At 42.1% G+C, this 23,564-nt stretch overlaps 2 protein-coding genes across 2 annotated transcripts; one reads left to right on the top strand and one right to left on the bottom strand.

Annotated features, from left to right (window-relative positions):
• Positions 1–253: 253 nt before the first annotated feature.
• Positions 254–15,280, top strand: sgpl1 (sphingosine-1-phosphate lyase 1). Its single transcript, XM_062520016.1, has 14 exons — positions 254–454; positions 3,768–3,933; positions 5,042–5,109; positions 6,143–6,290; positions 6,776–6,855; positions 7,366–7,494; positions 7,937–8,025; positions 8,336–8,444; positions 8,676–8,774; positions 9,101–9,247; positions 10,016–10,254; positions 10,652–10,798; positions 11,336–11,456; positions 12,342–15,280. Exons 1-14 carry the CDS (start codon positions 443–445, stop codon positions 12,477–12,479), a joined length of 1,692 nt encoding a protein of 563 aa, XP_062376000.1. The 5' UTR covers positions 254–442; the 3' UTR covers positions 12,480–15,280.
• Positions 15,281–15,694: 414 nt separating this feature from the next.
• pcbd1 (pterin-4 alpha-carbinolamine dehydratase/dimerization cofactor of hepatocyte nuclear factor 1 alpha) lies at positions 15,695–20,730 on the bottom strand. The gene is made up of 4 exons (XM_062520015.1): positions 20,579–20,730; positions 17,609–17,740; positions 17,261–17,341; positions 15,695–16,652 (listed from the first exon to the last, which is right to left on the bottom strand). Exons 1-4 carry the CDS (start codon positions 20,579–20,581, stop codon positions 16,560–16,562), a joined length of 309 nt encoding a protein of 102 aa, XP_062375999.1. The 5' UTR covers positions 20,582–20,730; the 3' UTR covers positions 15,695–16,559.
• Between the last annotated feature and the right edge of the window lie 2,834 nt (positions 20,731–23,564).

Below are 23,564 nucleotides of genomic sequence, written 5' to 3'. Positions count from 1 at the left end.
AGCGAATGCATCCTCTTTCACCAAGCATCTTCAGCCCATGCAATTCTTCCGGGAAAACGTCATAAGAATATGCGACGAAATCGCTTTGGTAACTGCTATGCTCATGGGTATGTAAACTGTGCGGACTGCCGCAGTTCCCTAGAGAAATGCTTGGTTTTATACAGGATCACAGAATCAGAGCGACGCAGAAGGGAAATCCACATGATGTAGAAACTGGTCCTGCGCAAACTCCACACTGATTGCACGTTCACGAACGGGGATAGGCTGCTTTTTAGTTTCCAGCTACTTCCTGATACAAGACTGTGTCTATGATTATACCATGACAATAAGACCACAGGCACCAAGCAGGTCAAACAACGCTCTTAAGAAAAAACTTTTCGTTAACTGAATTTGGTAAAGTTGCTCAATCGAATCTGCTTACGGATTGTCCTCGGTGAAGAACATGGACTACTGGGTGAGTGAGTCAAATGTCAGCCCAAGAGCACGGTCTTTTAGAACAACAGGCTTTAAACAGCAACATGATCATAGATAATTTATCAAACGGGTGAATAAGACATGCGCACAGGCTTCAGTGAGTTGGTTTAATGTTCAAAATGTGTAAGTTGGAGGAGCGATAGCCTACACAAGAGGCAACGAGACTTGCTCAGTTCGTCAGTTTGACACAACGTTAACTGGACGTTCATGAACTCTTTGTGTTCACTTTTTCTAAGTCGTTTCACGAAATGTTTGTAATGCTACAACAACTTTGGCTGACATAAGGCTAGATTGTGAGGCTTTCCACGTGAAGACGGAAAAGTTTCAAAAACCAGCATAGCAACATTACTGATGCGATCTAAAAGGGAGCATAGGCGTCTTGGATATTTTTTTCGAAAAGATGAGACCGGTTGATTAGTCAGTTGGTGATGGTGATACGGGGAAATAGTGGTTAAGTTTATGGTATTGCTTGTCGCTGGCGGATTATGTGCTGGTTACATGCTATCAATAGACTTCCTCCGAGAAATCACCCAGTGGAAGCAGCCCACTGTTGTTGCTCACAATAGGGGAGTGGGCTGTGTTGGAGCTTGGCTGAATGCCATAAGGTCCACTGTTCTGTTTTGCTCTTCGCAGAGGTAGACATAATATTTGAACATTCACAGACCACACTGCGGCTCGTTTAGCACGTTGGCACATACAAAACTCACATGCGGAAAGCAAGTTGTTGATGAAGTGTCTCCATGCTCCTTCAGCTTTACCATGCGCTGTTTGTGTGTTGTCTGGACACTGATTTGCATTCATTTTAGTTACGGTGAGGACTCTGTTTTGCCTTTTGTAAAGTAATAAGACATCTAATGACCTCCCTGATGCTATTCCTAAATAGGATGCCAACTGAGGCAAAGCCTTTAGTTTTCCTGTTCAGTTCTCTTGAAGTTTCTGTGCACACACGGGCTTCATCCTCAAGGGAAATATGACCTCCTTTGAGACAACAAAGCTCTCCTCACAAAGCAAGTTCAGCTTGCATTGGAAAAAGGCAGAGGCGTTAGCGCTTGCTCAACAATGGGGGGGGGGGGGGGGGGGGGGGGGGGGGGAAGAAAACAAGTGTTTACAGAGCTGTCTCATGTGTCATGAGACCCAAGACTTCATTATGCTCCCATGTTTCCTCCCATTTCTTTTCACAGCCAAATTCTCACCCCCTAAATGCCGTTCACAATGGGCTCTCGCCAGTGCACAGGGCTTCCTTCTTAAAAACAAACTAATCAAAACTGTATTGTCATCAGTATGAAAAATAGGACACAACGGACCTTCTTCAGAATACCTATTGCGACACATGTGTGCCTTTTACCCCTTATCCAGATAACATATTACAAACTCAGCGCTTTATGTGGTATAGTGATATCAAAGGTGATCCCAACACAGATGTTCTTTGGATTTTGTGCAATGTTGTTTCTCAAAGTCTACATCGGGAGCTGCCATCCATGATGGTAATGGAACATTGGAATATATCAAGAAGATAAGAGAAGAGAAGTCGTACACACTGAAGAGAAGAGAAGTCGTACACACTGAGATAGCCTAGTATTCTCCTGACCCTGTTGAGAGTAACAGTTAGGCTACATCCTCTCATGGTCCGTGTGCCAAAGCGTGCTGTTCCACTTAGCCAACCCTGCCAAACCTGTTGGAGATCTTGTCGTAAGACAGCAGCTGCCGATGGGGGTGCTTGGGGGGGGGGGTTGTTTTTTCTCCCACACTTAGCAGTCAAACCCAGTCAGGCTTGTTCATCTCACACAGCCAAGAGTTCAGACAACACGCAGGAATTACTCATGGGCTGGCCGTCAATCTGTCAAAGAATTCATTCGTCATCATCACCCACTGTGAACCCCTCTTTGGAAGGTTTGCATGGCTCAACCAAGGCCCAGAAGAGTACAGTAATTTCCCGCATATAGGCCGCTTTGTGTATAAGCCGCAGGACAGTGTTTTATGCAAATTAAAAGAAACAAAACCATATTAACACCTTATTAACTGCTCCCCTGTATTAACCTCATAGCTGAAGAAATTTAGCAAAATCAATGTATAAGCTGCGGCTAATAGTCGGGAAATTACGGTAGTTTGTTGAAAAGAGCGCCAACATCAAAATGGGAAATTGAGTTCTTGTTCCCAGGTCATGAAGGTACATTTGTGTGTCGGTTATTCAACACGGAAGTCACGTCGGCTGGTCATGTAATTGAGGTTGCTTAAGAAGACTTATGTGATGATGTCGTCATTGGGAATGGTGTTTTTCTCCTCAATATGTGGGTGTGTGACCCTTCAACTCTCCTCTCTACATTGCTGGTACAATCTCCACTGTTATCAATGAGCTCCGCCTCAAGTCGTAAAACGTAGATAGAGACGTGTTACAGCATGAAATTGGACTGAATCTGTTAAAAAAGTGAAAAACAATGATCAAAGATATCTTGATTATTCCCAGCGGGCATTCAGCAGGATCTACGGAATGAACATTATAAGAACAAATCAGTCAAGTTCTTGCATGTTGGCTATTTGTATCAATGCCAGTCAGAAACAACTTGAACACCTTGAACACCTTGAACACAGGGAGGGGTTAGGATCAGCCAGGATCAGTTTGGGCCTTCCTCAAAGTCTTGACCTTCTTAAGTCAATCAAGGTCGTCTGCAATTTTGCTACACAGTTTGACGATACCCTGCAATCTGTTTCCATTTTTGAAATTAGATTAATTAAACCTTATCAGCTGACTAAAGAGATTGTGAGTACTGATTCAATAAAACAAGAATAAACATTATCCAATACAAGTGGTGTCAACTTTAAAACTTAAAAGCTTGAAAAAAAATCTCTTAATGAGCTTTTCACACACATCTGTTATTTTATTTAATTTTGACGACATTGGACAAAACTGAAAGGGGGTTGGGGTGGATTCCTGTGAACACCAACCACTGAGAGCCTTGGTTTAGATAATGACAGTGGGCCTTTCATTGGTTGAAGTTCTATTGATAAGCACAGAGGTGTGGCCAGGTAGACTATCTTGATTTGCAATTATTTTCACTCACTCGATTAGCAGACAGGAACTGTTGAAGGTGAAGGCTTGTCTTTGGTGACATAACTGGTTGCTGGAGCAGAATCAGCAGTTTACTGAAATGAGTCAGACCGAAGGTGTAAGTAATCGTAATAACATAAATAATTTGTGGGGAAAAAGAAAGGAAAGCGTCAATTTGGCACACTGTAAGGGAAGGTTGTTGAAGATGTATTTGAACTGAAATTCACTCTACTGGTCTTTCCCCCAGGCCGCGACAGAGGTGTACAGGGAGATGATCTTACTCTATGTAGAGGAGGGTCGTAAGTTCATCAACTCGAAATGTGCCGACCTGGAGCCATGGCAGATCATTGGTGCCTCCATACTCACCACCCTGGGAGCGGTTTGGGTCAAAGGGATTCTCTTCCAGCAAGAGAGTAAGTGCTTATTGGAAGAATATCATGATATAGCACAATGTTCAACATAGCACTGTATTTTCGAGCCTAGTTACTACTGTAAGTAGACTAAAATAATGCTTTCTACTAGCATAAATTAACCATGACTGGCTGTGGGTGAAGAAATGGTGTTGTGTAGGTCATGCTCAGTGAGTCTTGCATCAGACTCAAACCCCTTTGAAAACCCCAGACAATTAGTCTGTCTCCAGCAACACTCCCTGCATGTCTTCGGTGGCCCTTAATGCTTAAATGAGCTGCCATTGGGACAATGCTTTGAGTCTTGTTCAAAATAAGGCATATTTTCTCATAGCTTTATCAAGAGATGTGTGAGTCTCCTGATGATCTAGTGTCTTTCAGTAAAGCAGTGAAAGTGACTTGAAAGCTGTAAATCCAGTTGACTGACAGGGCCTTAATTTAAAGTTATAGTTGTTGTCCTTGTGGTTTAAATGATGAGTAATGTCCCTAATTTCCTTTCCTTAACTATTTGAAACTTTCACCTGAATTATGATGAATAAACAGTTAGTTACTTTATACATTTTAGGGAGAAAACATTAGCTGATTCACTGACACAAGCACAAGATGAAGTCTATGATAGATTTGAAATGCTGGGATTGTGGCGGGCCCAGCCCTTTGTGGAACAGGTCTTACCCGTACCTCAAAGTTTTGTTAGCATTGCACACCAAGCTGTTTGTTTCCTGACGGCAAGGTTAGCATATGTATGCGAAACACGTAAGATGTGTAAAGCAGGCTTGTGAGGCTCTATTAAGCAATAGTCATGCAATCTAACATGCCAATAGGCCAGAGAGAGAGAGAGAGAGAGAGACAAAGAACATTTTGGAAGCTTTTTAGACACCTCTAAAGTACCCACTTCCCATATGCAATCTAACATGCCAATAGGCCACAGAGAGAGAGAGAGAGAGAGAGAGAGAGAGAGAGAGAGAGAGAGAGAGACAAAGAACATTCTGGAAGCTTTTTAGCCACCTCAAAAGTACCCACTTCCCATTTGTGACTAACATGCTCAAAAGGTCCGTTAAGGCCTCGGGATGTGAAATATTCACCACCGTCTGCTCTTTGATCTCGTGATCTACAGGTCTGATGTCACGAATCAAGAAGCGCTGCTTTCGCCTCATCAGAAAAATACCCTTCATTGGCACGACAGTGAGTATTTTGTGGTTACGGCACTTCCCCTTCTTCAAACGAATGGCCTCTTTGAGTTACAGAAGAGACATGTAGTCACAAGCTATGAGGGAGTCTGTACCTTTGACCCAGTTTACATCATTGCTGCATGATAAAAAGACAGGGTTTACCCAAGGTCATTGATGTCTGCTGTCTGCTGGATTGAACCAGTTGTGTGTGACTTGTTGTGTGGCTGTATGCTCCCCTCAGTGTGTGAGTATCTTCCCTAGTGAGTATCACCAATTAGCTAGCTGCCAAGCCAATGTTAATACCTAGCCACTAGCCAGTTCAGCTAATCAGATGCTTCAAGGCCCTGTTTAAGCCTTTGACTTTGTTAGCTTTCTATCTAGATAACGATCACTAACTTAACTGTACTTAAATTGTTATAAACACTCAGTGTAAATTATGATGTCAGTATACATGATTACTATGTGATAAAACAGGGTTTACCCAAGGTTATAGATACCTGCTGGTTGGATTGAGCCAGCAGTGTGTTTGTGTCTGTCTGTCTGTCTGTCTGTCTGTCTGTCTGTCTGTCTGTCTGTGTTTGTTATTTGCTCCCTCAATAGTGTAATGAAGTAAACAAATACAGTTTTGACAGACAGTATCATCGATTGCATAATCTCGTTGCAAGGCTCGTTGAAGGCATTTGAATGCACTCAAGTTATCTTTGCTCACCGAAAGTTTAATATTGCACTGTGGAAATGCTTGGCATCAGGGAACATTTCTGTTGAAATTGCATTCATTGCAATGAAGATGAAAAGCTTTGATACTCTTACCACCTACTCAGGTTCCAAACTGACATGGTCATGCTTCAACTATGGCGTCCCTGTGTGTTTTTATGCTACAGTGCTACAGTGCAATGAATTGACATTTGCCACATGTCACATGTACCTGTATCTGTTTCTATTACAGTAGAGACCACTACAGTACACAACACTACACCAGTGATGATGATAGTCATGTATTTCAACAATGTTGATTACAATATGCCTGCCCCATTTTGCCTCCACAGATCCAGGGACAGCTAAACAAGGCGCTGGACGACATGTCCCAGAGTCTGTGCAACCTAAAAGAGGGCATGAGCTACACCAAAAGACTACCACCCAAAGGCCTCACCCAGGAGCAGGTCCTGCAGCGCATCAGCGAGTACCAGACCCTGAGTGAGTGAACAACAACCTGGATTTGGGAAGTTTTAGTCAGAAAAGGCTGTTGTTAAGTTCCAAAAAGGTCTCATTTTTGTTTGAAGGAGCAGTTTGAGTGTGATTAAATATACAGTAAATTAGAAAGTTTCCATGTTTTTTTTTTTGTTTTTGTTTGTTTTGTTGATGTCAGGATTGTTAATGTCTTATTTTGTGACAACATTAACATACCTTGCAGGATAGGTTCTTTCTGTGGATGGTTATGGGAGTCTACCCATATCTCTTTATCTTGAGTGTGTTATTGTTAGTGAAGGATTTCATAGAAGTGAGCTACAAGACTGTAGACTTGTACGCATGTCAGTCGAAGTTAAATATGAAGCTGATGGTAGCTTCCATTGGTTAAACTCGAGATGGTGTCTTGTCTATTTCTGTGCCCTGGTGGAGGACTGTGCTGATACTGTAAGTAACCGTTTAAATCTTCTCTCCTTCATTCCTCTGCCTGGCAGATGAAGTGGACTGGGAGAGTGGCAAGGTGTCTGGCGCCGTATACTGGGGAGATGAAACACTAACCAAGCTTCTGGTGCAGGTATACTCGCATAGCGCTCACATTAGGCTCTCTCCCTTTACAAAGGCATATTATTGAATTATAATGGATGATGATATTAATAATATATTTGTATTAATAAAGCACCTTTCAAGACACCTTAGATCGTTTCACAAATGAAACCAAAATGCAGAAAATTTACAAAGCACAAAAATAATAGGTCATGGGCTTTGGTGACTCCTGGCATTGGAAAATATGGTCTTAATTGTATGAGGTCATTTTTATGTTCACACAATCCTCAGTTTGCAGCGGTAGATCTGAATGCACTGATCAGTGAATGTTGGAAACATTGGTAGAACATCTTTAGTAAATGTTACATCAGCCTAGCTGTGTAAACCTCATCTGCTGACCTACATGGAGCTTGTTTTGTTTAGTCATTCCTGTTCCAGATGCTGAAGTTTCCAGCTACAGAGAATGTAATCTATACAGCAGCTGTGAAAAGCTTATCCGCCATCTTGTCACACAGTCTTTTAATGTGTTATTGTTTTGCAGGTGTATGGGGACTTTGCCTGGAGCAACCCTCTCCACCCAGACATCTTCCCAGGGGTCAGGAAAATGGAGGCAGAGGTCGTGCGCATGACCTGTCAACTCTTTCATGGTGGACCGGAGTCCTGTGGCACAGTAAGCCGACAGCCTGCCCAAACACACACCATACACATAGTACATATACACTCCCCCAACCACACACACACACACACACACACACACACACACACACACACACACACACACACACACACACACACACACACATATATGCACACACTCATCCAACACACACACATTCTGGGCATACACTCACTCTTTCCACACACTCAATTCTCAAAGAAATTGACTAAATCGCTTCAGATTTTGATGTCATGCTAATGACCTTCACCTCCAGGTCATATTTTCCAAAACAGACCAGCAGAATCCTCCTGGGTAGCTCTGTAGACCTCTCCCTTGGGTGCTATTGGTCATTTTTTCCCTCAAAAGCCAAACATTATGATTCAAAGCCTTGGCTGGAGTGCTGCTGTAATACTTTAATGCTAATCTATGTGTATGTCTGTGTGCAAATCCCAAGGTGACCTCTGGAGGCACTGAGAGCATCCTCATGGCCTGCAAGGCCTACAGAGATATGGCCTATGAACGTGGGGTCAAGCACCCAGAAATGTAAGTCTCAGACGTCCTGACATCTCTGCTAGCTATTACCAAGTGGTGCAATACGGAACTGTTGTTCTCTGCCTGGAATTATTTTTGGACTGAAAACATAATTAAAGTTTGATCTAGCTGTGCAGACGCCATATCAGCTCATGTTGATTTGGAAGTGCTGTTCTTGAGAAATTTGCATCACGTTAAACTTTGGATGCAGTGCACAGACATTAGGTCATGCTGTGAAATATGTAATGAGCCAAGGTTTTAGTGGATAAAATATTCAGCCAGTTCAGCTTTTCCAATGTGTTTATTGCGCCCCTGGTTGTAGTATCGCTCCAGTCAGTGTCCATGCTGCCTTTGACAAAGCTGCTCACTACTTTGGGATGAAGTTGGTCCATGTGCCCCTGGACAAGAAGACCATGAAAGTGGACGTGAAGGTGAATATTCACTCTCGCTCTCGTCTGTTCAATTACAAGCATTTGGTTTCAACAACTGTGTGTACATAATTACAGACAGTTACTCTTGAAATGACCCCTATTATTTGTTGATGTGTGTTTTTCTTATTTATTATTTATTTCTGTTGAATTGCTCTTCTTTGTATGTACAATAAGCCGTGTGTTTGCTAACGGTGGTTGTGGTGTGTGTGTGTGTGTGTGTGTGCTTGGCAGGCCATGAAGAGAGCCATCAATAAGAACACAGCCATGCTGGTGTGCTCGGCCCCTCAGTTCCCTCATGGGGTGATGGACCCTATCCAGGAGGTTGGAAAGGTGAGACACACACACACACACACACTCACACACACGCACACACACACACACACACACAGCAAACAGCACTCCATCCTGTGTTCCAAACAAGGATCACATTTGGCTGCGCTTTTGCTTTCACTAATCCCCGTTCAAAATGCAGTTTAGTCTTGGTGCACTTCCTGTCTGCGGAGTGCTGCATCTGTGAGCCTGTTTTGCTCATAGTCATGGGTTTGTGGATGCGCCAAGCAGGAAGTGAAGAAGTGAACAGTAAAAGAATGAAAGAATGGAAGAATGGAAGGGTTGTTGTTTGTGATGTAACAAGTGATCTCTCTGGGCGTGCACAGCTGGCTGAGAGCTATAACCTGCCCCTCCACGTGGACGCCTGTCTGGGAGGGTTCCTCATCCCCTTCATGGACAGCGCCGGATTCCCTCTGGCGCCGTTTGACTTCCGGATCAAAGGGGTGACCAGCATGTCTGCAGATACACACAAAGTAAGTTGCACTGTGGCATAGAAACGTGCTTATACCTTGTCCCAACCTGATCTACGCGAGAGACTGTCAATGTGGTCTGTCTACACTGAATCCGTTAAAAACCTTTGAATCCGTTAAATATGCCATTCTGTTGCATCACAGGCTTCCATATTTCTCATTTAAAATAGCAGAGCAATGCGAGCTGCAAAAAAAAATAGAAACAGGGCGTCCGACAAAAGTTCTGTCAAAACGTTGTGTTGCATCGCGCTGCTTGCTTTACTTCAGTCAGGACACTCCAATTGAAAACAATGTAATTAAACGGATTTTATCGCTAATGTTCGCTCACATCGTGTCCGTGGTAGGACAAGGTGTTAGAAACGTGCGGACAGGATACTTTACATGTATATGCATCATATGACATAACTTTTGTCTTGTTCTTGTGGGTCAGAATAAGTGAGAATAGTTCATGTCAGTTGTTTGATTTTTATTTCTTTCTTTGTATTTATAGTGTATTGATTTGACTGTTTTGACAATAGAACTCAGTGAATATCCTGATATGAATACAGTTGTGGAATTGTTTATTTTCCTATTTACCACGTTATGAAGCTAACTGATTCTGAAGCTATGTTATGAAACTACTGTAATGGAGCTAACTGTATTTCTCTCTTTCTCTCTCTCTCTCTCCCGCTCTCTCTCTCTCTCTCTCTCTCTCTCTCTCTCTCTCTCTCTCTCTCTCTCTCTCTCTCTCTCTCTCTCTCTCTCTCTCTCTCTCTCTCTCTGTGTGGACAGTATGGCTATGCCCCCAAAGGCTCCTCAGTGGTGCTCTATAGCAAAAAGCACTACCGCCATTACCAGTACTTTGTGGCGCCAGACTGGCAGGGTGGCATCTACGCCTCCCCCTCCGTGGCCGGCTCCCGGCCTGGGGGCATCATCGCCGCCTGCTGGGCCACCATGATGCACATGGGCGAGAATGGCTACGTGGACACCACCAGGAAGGTGATCCAGACCACCCGCACTATTGAGGCCGCGTGAGTAGACGACCTTTGACCTATGACCTATGACCTTTGACATTAGAATGCAAATGAGGATATGGGTCTTTCCAAATGCTCTTGCACGTGCAAATGAACAGTGACTTCGCTTAAACCAGTACATTGCTTTGTCAAATTCAGCAAAACACTCCTCGTGGTCTTCTTACCATCCCATCTTATTGTATGCAGTGGTGTTCAAACACTGTGTGTCTATATGAGAAACAAACACTGGCTTGGACTAAGCCATGCTCTATTTCTGCCATTGAATATGTTGTGTTAAGACTTTTTTTTGCCGGTATTGCAGTCTCCTGCGTTTGTTTCCTTTTTCTTGTGCTGCTCTGTTATTTTGAGGTGGGAAGACCTGATTTTTGTTTTTTTTTTTACTCATTTTTGGCAGAATGCGTAAAATAGACGGAATATTTGTCTTTGGGAAACCGGAGGTGTCTGTGGTGGCGATTGGGTCAGATGTCTTTGACATCTACCGCTTGTCCAACGCTCTCACCACCAAGGGATGGAATCTCAACACACTGCAGTTTCCCTCTAGGTGAGTTCCAAGTTAAACCTAATCACAGCTTGGGTGCCTTGAAAACACTGACTGTATACATGCAATATGTGTTGTTGTTGTTGTTGTTGTTTTGCAAACACAGTTTTACATTATTATTACATTGTGGGCAGCCGTGGTGTACTGGTTAGCGCATCGGGCTTGTAACCGGAGGGTTGCCGGTTCGATCCCCGACCAGTCCACCACGGCTGAAGTGCCCTTGAGCAAGGCACCTAACCCCTCACTGCTCCCCGAGCGCCGCTGGTTGGGCAGGCAGCTCACTGCTCTGGGTTGTGTGATTCACCTCACTGTGTGTTCACTGTGTGCTGTGTGTTCACTAATTCGGTTAAATTGGGTTAAATGCAGAGAACTGAATTTCCCTCACGGGATCAAAAAAGTATATATTCTATTCTATTCTATTCATTATTATTGACCGTAGAGAAATACCAGTGTCTACAGTACACACTAGGTGAATTCATTTAATTGACCGAAGGGATTTGATATAGAAGGCTTAACCGAAGACTGTTTGTCCCTCGACAGCATCCATATTTGTTGCACAGTGTTGCACACGCAGCCCGGCGTGGCTGACCAGTTCATCAGTGACGTCACAGAGCAGGTGGACATCATCATGAAGAACCCAAAGGAGAAGACCACAGGAATGGTGAGATCGTGGCGCCAATCCCATTTCTAATTTCCACCCCTACCCCTTCCCCTACACCTTTCCCCTTGCCCTTGCCCTTGCTCATACCCAAAGATCATTAAGGGCGGAGCAAGATACTTCATGAGAAGCCACCTCCTGGAACCTGAATCGCAAGGGGGGGGGGGCAAAATCCCCCTTTATGCAGAGCAGAGGCAACAACTGTTCCATTGAAGTCTATGGGCATGACACACCCATTTATGCAGAGGAAGTGATCCCCATTTTGCGCCCAAAGACATGAACTACAACAAAGTATCTTGCTCCGCCCTTAATGATCTTTGCTCATACCCCTCCGTTTGGAGTGTGCCTCTGAAAAATCTTCGTTTGGAGGGGTATATAGCCCTGCCACTTCCCCCTACCCCTATGTCTTAACAGAAATTGGGACACCCCTACCCCTACACGTGGACACACAAAGCGGAGGGGTGGGGGAAAGGGCTAGAGCGAAGGCGTGTAATGGGATTGGGCTCATATGTGCCCTTAATCGCTCTGCCATATATGCTGCGTTAGATGCTTACAGCAACTCAGTCAAAGAAATCACAGAAATCAGTCAGTGGAAAATCCCAAAGCTGCTGCTGCAGTTGAAATTAAACGTCCATGTTTATTTGGACAGTACACATCCAATCCCACTAATGTCATCCGAGATAAAAAAGAAAGAAAAGGAAAAATAGATAAAAACAAAATGCACATCTATGGACTTCATGATTAGATAGTCATAACATGTTTTGAAAACCATACATGTTTTTCTTATACCTTTTATTTCTTCTCTCTCTCTCTCTCTCTCTCTCTCTCTCTCTCTCTCTCTCTCTCTCTCTCTCTCTCTCTCTCTTTTCTATACATTTCTGTTTTTAGGGAGCTATCTATGGTATGGCCCAGTCCATCCCTGACCGATCCCTGGTGACGGAGATTTCTCACGGCTTCTTGGACTGCCTCTTCAGCACAGACCTCCCCAAAGCCCAGAACAACCACATGAACGGCAAAGCCCACTGAGTGCTCCGTTGGTGGGTCTGCGTCTACTCACCCACTCCTTGCCTTACGCCCACCGTCTCTTAATCCGCGCTCGCTCGCTCTCGCTCTCGCTTTCCTCAAGGCCAGTCTCTCTTCCAAGGCACAAAACCGCAGTGACCGAGGCTTAGTTAATGAGTTAGTAGGTTAGTTAATTAGTCAGGTAGTTAGTTAGTTTTTTTCTCTCTTTGTGCACTCAGAATCATCAAAAGACTGTCGTACAAGCGTGGATGTGGAGGAGCATTGGAAAGTGTGTACTCTTTGGAACAGGCTGCACCCTCATCACACAGCTCCTACTACCTATTTGTTTAATCACGGTGAACTCTTGAATGGCTTACTTTCTAGGATTGTGATTGTCATCTGGTTCTTTTTGGAAAAAACAAACAAAAAAACTAGATCAGTGGGGTATACTACGAATCTCGATTAGTGGGTTAGCGAGGTATGTTGCGCTCAAAGCCAGGGTATGCTGTCATACGAAAGTGGATTTGTTTTAGCGTCGCTGTATCACCATGGTATCTTATGCTCGCAACCAAACCTGGTCGGGAGCAGGTTATGTGCTTAGTTATAGCTCAAATCGTGAAAAATCACCGCCCTCTGACCAATTCTAACCAATCCATTATCTTGAAAAACGAAGTTATCTCACGTGTGCTAATCTGTCAAACTTCGAACAGGTTCAGCCACGCCTCTGCAAACATTTTGAATCTCGACGGCGCTTTTAACTATGTTGCGCGTGCAAATATGTCACTACTATGGACGTGCATACCATGCAATATTTGATGACCATCGATTTTTTGATGTTATGGGTTAGACACTAAAAAAGACCACCCTAGATTTCTCTGCCGCTCATAAATGCGGAAGTAATCGTTGGTTAACCTAGGCTGTCTTGTGCGTCTCTACGTTTCCCGATTGGTCAAAGTCACCCCAACCACGAGAACGCGCACAGATCTGAGCTGAAAGCCTAGTTGGACAAATTCATCCTTGAGTGAGTTTTGTAGTACCACTCAACTCTGATTGCGACTTTCGTTTTTAGCAATCCAGGTTATCCAAAGAAAACCTGGTTATGTTCAACGAGATTCGTAGTATACCCCAAAGGTCTGTAAGTGGGCCGTGTACCTTGCTCTCAGTCCTGATTGTGGCAGTAAAAGAGGTGCAGGATTGTTCTAGATATCATTCACCAATATCATCAAAGTATATTATTCTGTAATAACATTAACCAAACCACTCATTTCATTATACCTAATATATGCTGCAGATACTGTGCACATAACGTACAGGTCTTATCATTCTTTCAGTCTAAAAAAAAATAACATGTTAATGGTAAGAAGACAACACACAGGTCAGGTGTTGATATCCCCTTCCACCATTAGCCATTTTACACAATAGGGATCCAATTGAAGAAACTACACTTTGTTTCTGTACTGCTTTCCTAACCAATGTTCTACTTCAATCCCTGTTCTTTGCCCCAAAGTCAATTAATACTGTACCTCTCAAGCACAACAGTTTTTGAAGCACTTATTCAACTGAGTTAATTTATTTGCTTTCAAACTCTAAGACTTTCTGTATCTGATGCCAAAACTGACCCTTTGGCAACTGTTATGAAAGGTTCCTCATGTTTCTCTTGTAATTAATTTGAGGGCTCTAGCCCAGAATGTATGGAGAGACCCAGACTCATTTCACCGTATAGAAATTTACCACTTTTAATTGACGATGTATGAACACCTCGACACCCTGAGGGAAAACACAAAACTTTCTTAAGAAATGTGTCTTATATGATTCCACTATAGTCCGCTTCCATATCTACCTCATTTAGTAATTCCGTACTATTGAGTCATATAGTATATTCCTTCCAACTTCTTTGTTTGTATTTCAGAAAGGCTTTGTCTGGCTCACTGTACTTTCTTGATACGTAATGTTTAGCGATAAATTAGTTCTTATCCATTTTTACTCAAAACGGTTGAAGAAGCGGAACGTGGGGGATAAATCGGGTTTCTCCTCTTGGTCTAGTATAGCCTTTTAAGTCAGCCTTGGCCCATCAGTTGTTCTCGTTGTCCTTTTCTTTTTAATTTTTGTTTTTATTTACTGTGCAATGGGTGATTGAGTCATCGTGGTTCCTTAGAGTTGTCCAAAGGGAATAGCCTCTCAAGCAGGGATGAAATGGCCCGCTAGTGTGACATTATGGTACCATTGAATTGTAACTTTATAGGCCTCTTTAGCTGTGTTTAATCTGACGGCTTCATGATGTTTTGTGACCACTGTGTGCGTTTTACATATTATTAATCACTAACAACATGTCTCATTTCAATTTTTGTATAATTATTTGTCTGTGTGTTGCGTTACTGTAACGGTTTTTGTTAGGGCACAATGGTGTGTGTGAATTCCCCCCATATTGAAAACAGCACCACTATGGAAACTTTGACAAATTTAACAACCATCAGGTTTCATCAGGATTGTTTTGAAAATCTCATCTGAATGTCTTTGTTCCCTATGCAATAATCAAACGTTTTAAAGTGTAACTGCTTAAAATTGATGATTGCGATCATTTCGTAGCAGTTCAAGCTGTGCAACAGTACAGCTATAACCGTGATGCCGCATTCACCTGTATGCCTTGCCTACCAGTCAGAAAACGTGTGTGTTGTGAGCGCTTTAGGGCTAAAACATGGGCAGAGATCCATCTCAGGGACAGGGCTGGCCCACACCACACCTGAAAACCGATTCAGTGCTCTTTTGTATGTCTTTTTGTTGTTCCTTTTAAAATCATTAAAGGTTTCATTTTTTGAAACTCACAAGTTTTGTCGAAGTCTCATAAGTTTTGTCTTTTCTCCTCTGGCTCCGAGAGGCAAGGGGTGCTCTGAGTAGCTTGTGGGTTTTCTGTTCCGCAGAGGAAACACCTTGTGCATATATACACTCAGTCACTCGAAAGGCTTAACACATTAAACAATTGGTCCTGAAATATAGCCGGCCCACACAGGAAACGGGGCACAGCAGAACGGGCCTGATTAGGTCTCAAGTGACACGCGTACCGTCCAAAACAAGGCCATATTCTTCTTGACCACAGCTGCACTTCAAATCTTACCAAGAGTGACATCAGAGGGGAAGTGACCAATATTGTATATTGTTGTCGTTCAGCCTTTGTTACTTGTAAATTTAGAACTGAAAATCTGCTAAAGAATAAAAACAGGAGGAACCAAGACAGCAGCCAGTGTGTTTTGGACATAATACCCCGTTTATTCTTCTGAGCACAAGGGTCTACAAAGGTTACAACACGGGCCCCATTCACCAGCATAACAAGAGAGAACAGCACAGGGGAAGGCACAGCATTTCTGCAGTTAAAAAAACAAAGTAATAATGCAAAGAAACTGTCCATCATTAAAAATCAGTGAAAGGTCTCAAGTACCTTTAAAAAATAACAGTATTAAAAAAAAGTTGCCTGTTAATACTGATGACAAAGTAAAATATTTGTAGTGTGTTTATATATGTAGAATTAAAACTACTGACACTCTGATGTGCAAAGGCCTTCTTTGAAATGATTCAAATGGAATGTATAGCAGCAGATTTTAACATGAAACTACATCTCTTTTTTTATTTTATTATACTGCATCACTATTATCAACCAGTGCCTGAACGTCTTGTGGTCTGTCAGGAGAGTAGTGGCCATTTTGGGGAGGTCACTAGCAAACAGAGGTGAAGGCAGGAATGCCTTTGATCCTGCATGTCTCCATGGAAACTTTGTTAACATCAGCCAAGACCCAAATCGTCAGACTTGTTTTTTAAATGCTTCTAGCCAAATAAAATAAAGCCGTTTTAACATTTGAATCCACTTGAATGTGTTGACGACCTGGATCTGGATATTTTGTGGCAAGAATGTTTTTTATATAATTTGTCCATTTGTCCATTTTTTTTTCTAATTACCAGTCGAGGGGTTTTGAGAATACCACTGTTCGACATGCAGTAACAGACTCCTGAATGTTGTGTGTGGTGTGATAGCAGGCCTCTGAGTTCCACAGAGTTGTTGTTGTTGTAGTTATTATTGTATTGTTGTTGATGATGTGCTTGTCTGGTGGTGTTTCAGAGGATTGAGGCCTGGTCAATGAAGGTAGCCAGCGTGATGTCACGTTGTGAGAGACCCCCGCAGTCATGCGTGCTCAGAGTGATCTGGACCTGTGGAACATTTATCAGTATGAAGCAAGGTGCCATCAGATAAACAAAGATGTGTGTTGACCACACACACACACACACACACACACACACACACACACACACACACACACACACGCACACACAAACATTTTTATACTTATTTACTATATTGGCGGGTCAAAGTATAGACCCTTTCAATCTTTTCTCAGATGGATTTCTGAGTTGAAGCATTCAAAACCGGCGCAGATACTTTAAAATCAAAATGAATTGTACTGAAGTATAATGATCTACAAATGTTGACGTTAAAACCTTTTTTATTATTTTTTTTGTCTGTCCAAAAGTTACCATTAGCTTAATGCTGTTCTCTGTGCCACCAGAAATGCATTAGGAACATGTTTGTTTATGCAGTTGAAAGGGTCTATAAAGAAGTTATAGGAATAGGAAACAATATTCTTCTTTGAGTCATTTAGATCTTTGAACAATGCAATTTGAATTGGGCCCAATATTATTATAGGTCTGCATGCTGCATGCCAAACCAAAAGCTTTTATTAAAATTGTTTGTGTTTGATTCTTGTTTGTCTGAATGCGAACTGTTTTCCTAATCAGGAAATTGGAGGAGGACGTCGTACCTTATTATAAACATTGAACCACTCTGGATGATGGTCCATCTTTTCAGCCTGCAGTGCTACTCGTGACATGAATCCAAAAGCCTGTCAGAGCAGATGTTAATTCAGTTACCACCGTCATTCAAGCAGGAGGCTGATCCTCAAAGGCAAACTTTCAAACTCTGCTTAGTTTATTACACATCCGTGCGTGTAAACGTTGCCTGAGTAGCGTCAAGATAATCGGAATCCGAAAGTTTACAAACCACAGAACAACAGATTAATGGATATGACACGATAATTGTTTTCTTTTGTAAATGTTAGTCATGCCCATGTCCATTCTACAGTATGGGACAGACGGTTTTAAAAGGCTACCTGGTTGAAGTCTTTGAATATGAACTCTTTGTAGATGGCGTCCCTCCCCACCACCTCAACCCACTGTGCACTGCGTAGCATCGGCAGCAGGTGCTCCCTCTCCTCTACTGTCAGGGACTGGATCTTACCGGCCTGAAACCACAACAAACCCAAATGCTGTTTGGTTAGGGGCAGACGAAGCAGCTTGTAGTGGCATGAGATGTACTGTACAGAAAGGCAAGCATCAAGTCAGCAGAGCGGGAAACCCGGGTGGCTTCAGAAAATACAAATCTGATAACACTCCATAATAAGGGGCCTTAATAAATAGCAAACTAGTCATCAACTAACCCTTTGTTAATATTTCTTACTAAAATATCTATTTGCCACAAGTTCATGTTTTTTTTCATCATTAATGAATTAATTAGTCATCTATTTTTGTCTGAACCTGTCAAGTCAAGTCAAATGTTATTTTTATAGCATGTTTACAGACGGCTGAGCCGCACCAAAGTGCTTCACAGTAAAGTGCAAAAAATGCAGATATAATATAAAGGAATAAATAAAAAGGCACAAAACTAGAAAAAAGAAATGGGCTCAGTGTAAGATTGTAGGAATTAAAATAAAAAATCAAAACAAAAGGAGAGACAATTGAAAAAGGTAACCATAAGACACTGTGCACAGTTGCTTAAAAAAACATTTACTAAACCAGCTGATTTTTATTGGAGAAACACTTTAGCCATTTAGATGAGCTAATTAGTGGAACCGCCTGTTTTAGGTGCACAGGTTGAACCGATACATGGTAGGACATTTACTATCTAAAGCTGGGTTTCCCCGCTCTGGATATCCATGTGTTCATCTGTTATATTTATTTCATCCATAATACAACAAACACATGAGTAGTCCCACAATCAAGTGCTTGGCCTCACATCTCATACATGCCTGTGTGCCTTTTGTGTGTACAGCATGTTGGATTATTGCATGTCATTATTAATGACTAGACTGAGCAGCACCTCTAGTACTGAGGGAAGAGCAAAAAAAAAAAAAACCCTCACTGAAATCCTCCTCCAGTCCAGGACTACAGGTTCATCCATGTGTGGAAACTGGCCCTACAGTAAATGTATAGTAAGTCCTATTTGAAGTAAATCAAACAGCATGTAATGGTAGATGTGTAGAGAATAGCGGTTCTCAAAGTGGGGTCCGTGACCCATAGCCAAGGGGTCCGCGAAATAATTTGCTTGAAATTATAAAGTTAACATTTTAAAAAGATGATACTCTTTTCACCCATAAAACAAGCAAATTGTGTCTATTTGGTCCTACCCACATTCACTTGGGATAGTGGACCCAGCCACAACTTCAGAGAATACGAATGGTTAACTGTTACGGTTATAAGGGGGTCCTCGGAAAATGTTATCCCCTAAAAGGGGTCCCTGGAACCAAAAACATTGAGAACCCCTTTAGAGAATATAGCTAGGTTGCTAGGTCCACTGGCCAGGTATCCCCCATGACCGCATACAGGCAGACTAAACAGGGGCAGCTTCCCAAACAGCCACTGTGATTGGCTACAAAAATCTCCATCTGGAAACAATGATGACTTGCATTCTCTGGGCTTTCTGTTGCTGGTCACATAAATGGCATTCCAACTAACTCCTCCCTCCCCCCTCAACACACACACACACACACACACACACACACACACACACACACACACACACACACACACACACACACACACTGAGGGCATCACATGGGACTCACAAGTGTTAAGACACCTGATTATAAACATGCCACTGCTTAAGTCACCACTAATCAGGATTCATAACAAAAACCTGAATATTTTTTTAGTATCAACTTACTAAAAATGATTAGGTTTCATTATATAGTATACACATATACATTTGCCATATAAAAAGTGGGCACAGTCATTGTCATCAGCTCACATGTATGTGTATGGTTATATGACAGATGCTTAACAGATCAGTTAAACAGAAACTAAAACAGGACATCTATGTGTTCATCAGGCAAGAGCTTCTACAGCCTTTCAGCAATACGCAAGGGGGCTTGCTCTTAACAAAAGCACATTACTGCTAGTGTCTTGTGTACCACCGTCCCTGCGTGAACCAATATCTGTGTTTCGACATCAGCAGTGCAAACAGATAAGGATGAATGACTTCAACAGGTATCATAGCAACCAGCTAATCTGTTCCACATCCACTAATAATGGCTGCCGGGCTTCAGGGACATGTGACCAGTGCCGGTGACTGAGAGAACAGACGGCTTACGTCTCCATTCACTCATCTCAACCTCACGCATCTCTGTGAGCTTACATTGAAAGAAAGAGACCACAATAGAGAGAATCATTGAAAATAGGAGAGTGTGAACTGAGTACAGTAATTTCCTGCATATAAACCGCATTGTGTATAAGTGTTTTATGCAAGTTAAAAGAAACAAAACCATATTAACATCATATTAACTGCCCCCCCCTGTATTAACCTCATAGCTGAAGAAATTTAGCAAAATCAATGTATAAGCCGCGGCTAATAGTCGGGAAATTACGGTACATGTGGCATATGGGTACACATGAATAACATTAATGAAACAGAAATAAAGCAATACAGTACAACACAATGCATTGGGGTACTATTTGTGCTGTAGGGCAGTCAGGTCAGCAATATTCAACAGAACACAATCCCTGCTCTTAAATGTCAAGCTTACGCGTACTCCCACTCATACAATCAAGATAGACACGATACCTTATCTACTGAGGAGAGCGCACTAAGAGCTCCTGCTGAGCTGTTGTGTTTCCCTTTCCCTTTAAACTGTCTACCTGCATACTGTGGTAGGCATTTAGTAAGGAAGCATAAAGCAACAGGTATGCAAGCCAGTGGAGGTATACTGCTTCAATGGAGCATGCAACATGCCTCTGTAGTGTTACTCCAGAGTCCTTTGTTATCTGTGCTGTAATAAAGCACAGAGGAGCCGTGCGAGCGGTCTTACCATGCTGGTTGTTGTCGGTGAGGTAGAGTAGCTCCTGCTTGCTGTTTCAGCCGCGCTCAGGCTAAGTCTCTCTGACAGCACAGGCAGCTGGAATTCATCACAAGGCCCTGCCTGACAAAAGGCTGCCCGAGCAGAAGCCTGAATGAAAATGCCAGCTGCTGCATGAGCAGAGTGACAGGCCACCACCTGGAGGCAAACAGACAGACTTCAGCCTTCAACCGCACTCAACCACTCAACCATTTTCACTCTCAAGAGGTCATGAGAATAAACAAGCCCTGATAGATTTGAACCAATGGTAAATGGCAATATCAAAATGCGTTTAGAATGCATTTGCTGTGGACACATTTAAACTCACATAGGCAACACATACTCAGAGATTCATATATTTAAATATCAACATAAACATCCACAACACACATCTTTGTGCCAATGCAGATGCTCATAACGCTGTAATAGTGTTTAAGCTTTTAACTAGCCTCTTTATTAATTATGGCAACTGGAGCTCATTTTCTAGTTAATTTGTTTATTTTTTCCGCATAGGTGAACACACTGCCTGTGAATCAGGAGGCAAGAGTTGGGTGAGTTCAGCCGCTCAGTCATCTGTGCACCACAGGAAATAGAGCTCATTTAAGTAGGGAGTAGGGACAGTGGACGTCACCAATAATGTTTTACTTCATTCATTAATAATTGATTGTGAAGCTTTAAGTTAGCCTTTTGGGTATATTTTTCTTAGACAGAAGTAGGATGTCAGATGTAAATACATCTTTTTTATGATCAACATTTTTATTGTTTTTCAAGCAAGAGGGGGTTACAGACATAACCAAAATCATATGTGACAGCAGAATTGAGTAAGAAAAATAAATAAATAATTGAAGACAGAGATAAGTGAACATCACATTGGTAAGACAATAATTATATGCATTATCTGACGTGAGCTTTGAAGGGAAGACGAAGGCCATTTGTCATAGCAGTCTGGTGTGTGCTAAACAGTTCTATGGGTACTGGCATTCACTCTATGAGTGTTTTAACAACTACTGTCAACATAGTCATAACCACTGTCATCATCATTACCATCACCATCACCGTCCTCGTAGTTTATAGCAGCTGTAAGTCTCCTACACTTTGTGCCGCTCCAGGCATTTTTCATAAATCATAGCTTTTGCATGCTTTTACGGTGATCACATTGCTAACCTCAATAAAGCCTTAATTATAAACTAGCAAGACACATACGTATCTATATAGACAGGGACCAAACATTTTATCGATCCTGCACCATTTATGGCTTCTTTGAAGCACATTTCATGGTGATTCGTGTATGCATCCTCTTGTTCAATTAATACATAAGAAGGCACAAAAGTACCATATGGTAAGTGTGGCTGGTGTTTTGCCTATAATAAAATATGTGTATAATCGACCACAGACAAGATTAATCTGATATTTTTGGACTGGCCATTTTATCCAATCGTATGTCAGTGTCCAAAGCCTATGCAATAAAAAATACTCACGTTGATCTTTGAACTCTGTTTATATTCATGTGTCATAAACTCAGCGTGAGACCATTCTCACAGTGCGCTGGGACACCATTCTGACAAGACGACAGATTCACAATGAGAGGCACTCATGGAGCACTAGCTAAGGCCTTACTGGTGATCATTTTCTCAAATGGCCTTTGCAAAGGAGCTTCAGAAAAAGGTGCGTGTGTTTGTGTGGACAAACAGTATGTGTCTGAGTGAGTGGAGGACTGGGCTACAGGTTGCATAGTGTTGAGTGTTTGTTGAGTGTTTGTAACCTGAAGTTTCTTCTCCTCCTCTGTTGACATACAGTAGACTGTTGTTGTTGAACTAAGCAGAGGGTACACATTCAGGGGGCTAGTTTTGGATAAGAGTAGTGATGATGTTTGAATGAATAGAGAGGGTATGGGAGAAGAACTCTGACTATCTAATCAATCACCTATCTTTATATGAATTAGGTAGGGTGCCTATGTGTGAAGGGTGCCTTTGTGTGAATTAGGTATCCAGTGTAATATAGGATGGTAGTTACGTTATCAGAACCTCTTGAATATGCAAAATAGTTTGCTTTATTATGTATGCCTATTGTTCTGCGTAATGTTATCTTTACTTTTGTTGATTAACTGTCACAATGTGTTCTGTGCATTACAAATACTTAAAGAGCCTTTGCTTACTTACAGTGGGTAAAGATACTGTGAATTCAGTTACATTTTGTATTTCACAACACTGTCATTATTTCAACTGATTTTACTGATAGCCCCATAATTACATATGGCAAAAGATTGCTTTTATTGCACCTTTGGGGAAAGATACACAGTAATTTCCTGTGTATTAGCCACATGATGTATAAACTGCCAGACGGTGTTTTATGCCAATCTTTTTTTTTTTTAAAGTGCGCTGACTCGTATATTAACTGTTTTGCCCAATAGCCGCATTACTCAGAATTAGGTTGCCTTTAAATCCTAAAGAATGAAGAAAATAGATGCGTCATAGCCCACCCCTGAGAATTAACTTTATAGCTGAAGAAATATAGCAAAATCAATGTCCAAACCTCGGTTAATTGGCAGGAAATGACATTCATGACGTCATCCTAAATATCATTCATATTTAGGATGACGTCATCATGTGCTGGAGGCACCTCAACCTCAATTCAAACTGACAGCTTTAGGTGAATCCATCCATCTTGTTTACCGCTCGGAAATTCACTAGATGTGGGATTTTTTTTTATGATGTCTCTGCCTCAGGCAAAAACAACAGCCAGGTGTAAGCTAATACGCGTTGTTGAAATGGATTGTATTCATAGAACCCCTGAGGTATAAAACTAGTCCCAGGTGGCCAGTTTTGACATAAAAAAAATGTACGATTTGTTTTTTTGGCACAACCCATGTTCAGTTTTGAAGGATAGCCTGATGAGAGCTGTTGTGAGCACGTGGTCTTGCGCTCCCTATGACAGGTCATAATATGCATATGCTGATCAC

The sequence above is a fragment of the Sardina pilchardus genome, chromosome 18 (assembly GCF_963854185.1).
Source record: "Sardina pilchardus chromosome 18, fSarPil1.1, whole genome shotgun sequence".
In the NCBI taxonomy this organism is placed as follows: domain Eukaryota; kingdom Metazoa; phylum Chordata; class Actinopteri; order Clupeiformes; family Clupeidae; genus Sardina; species Sardina pilchardus.
Note: the sequence above shows the minus strand (reverse complement) of the source record. Positions and strands in the feature narration are given on the sequence as shown.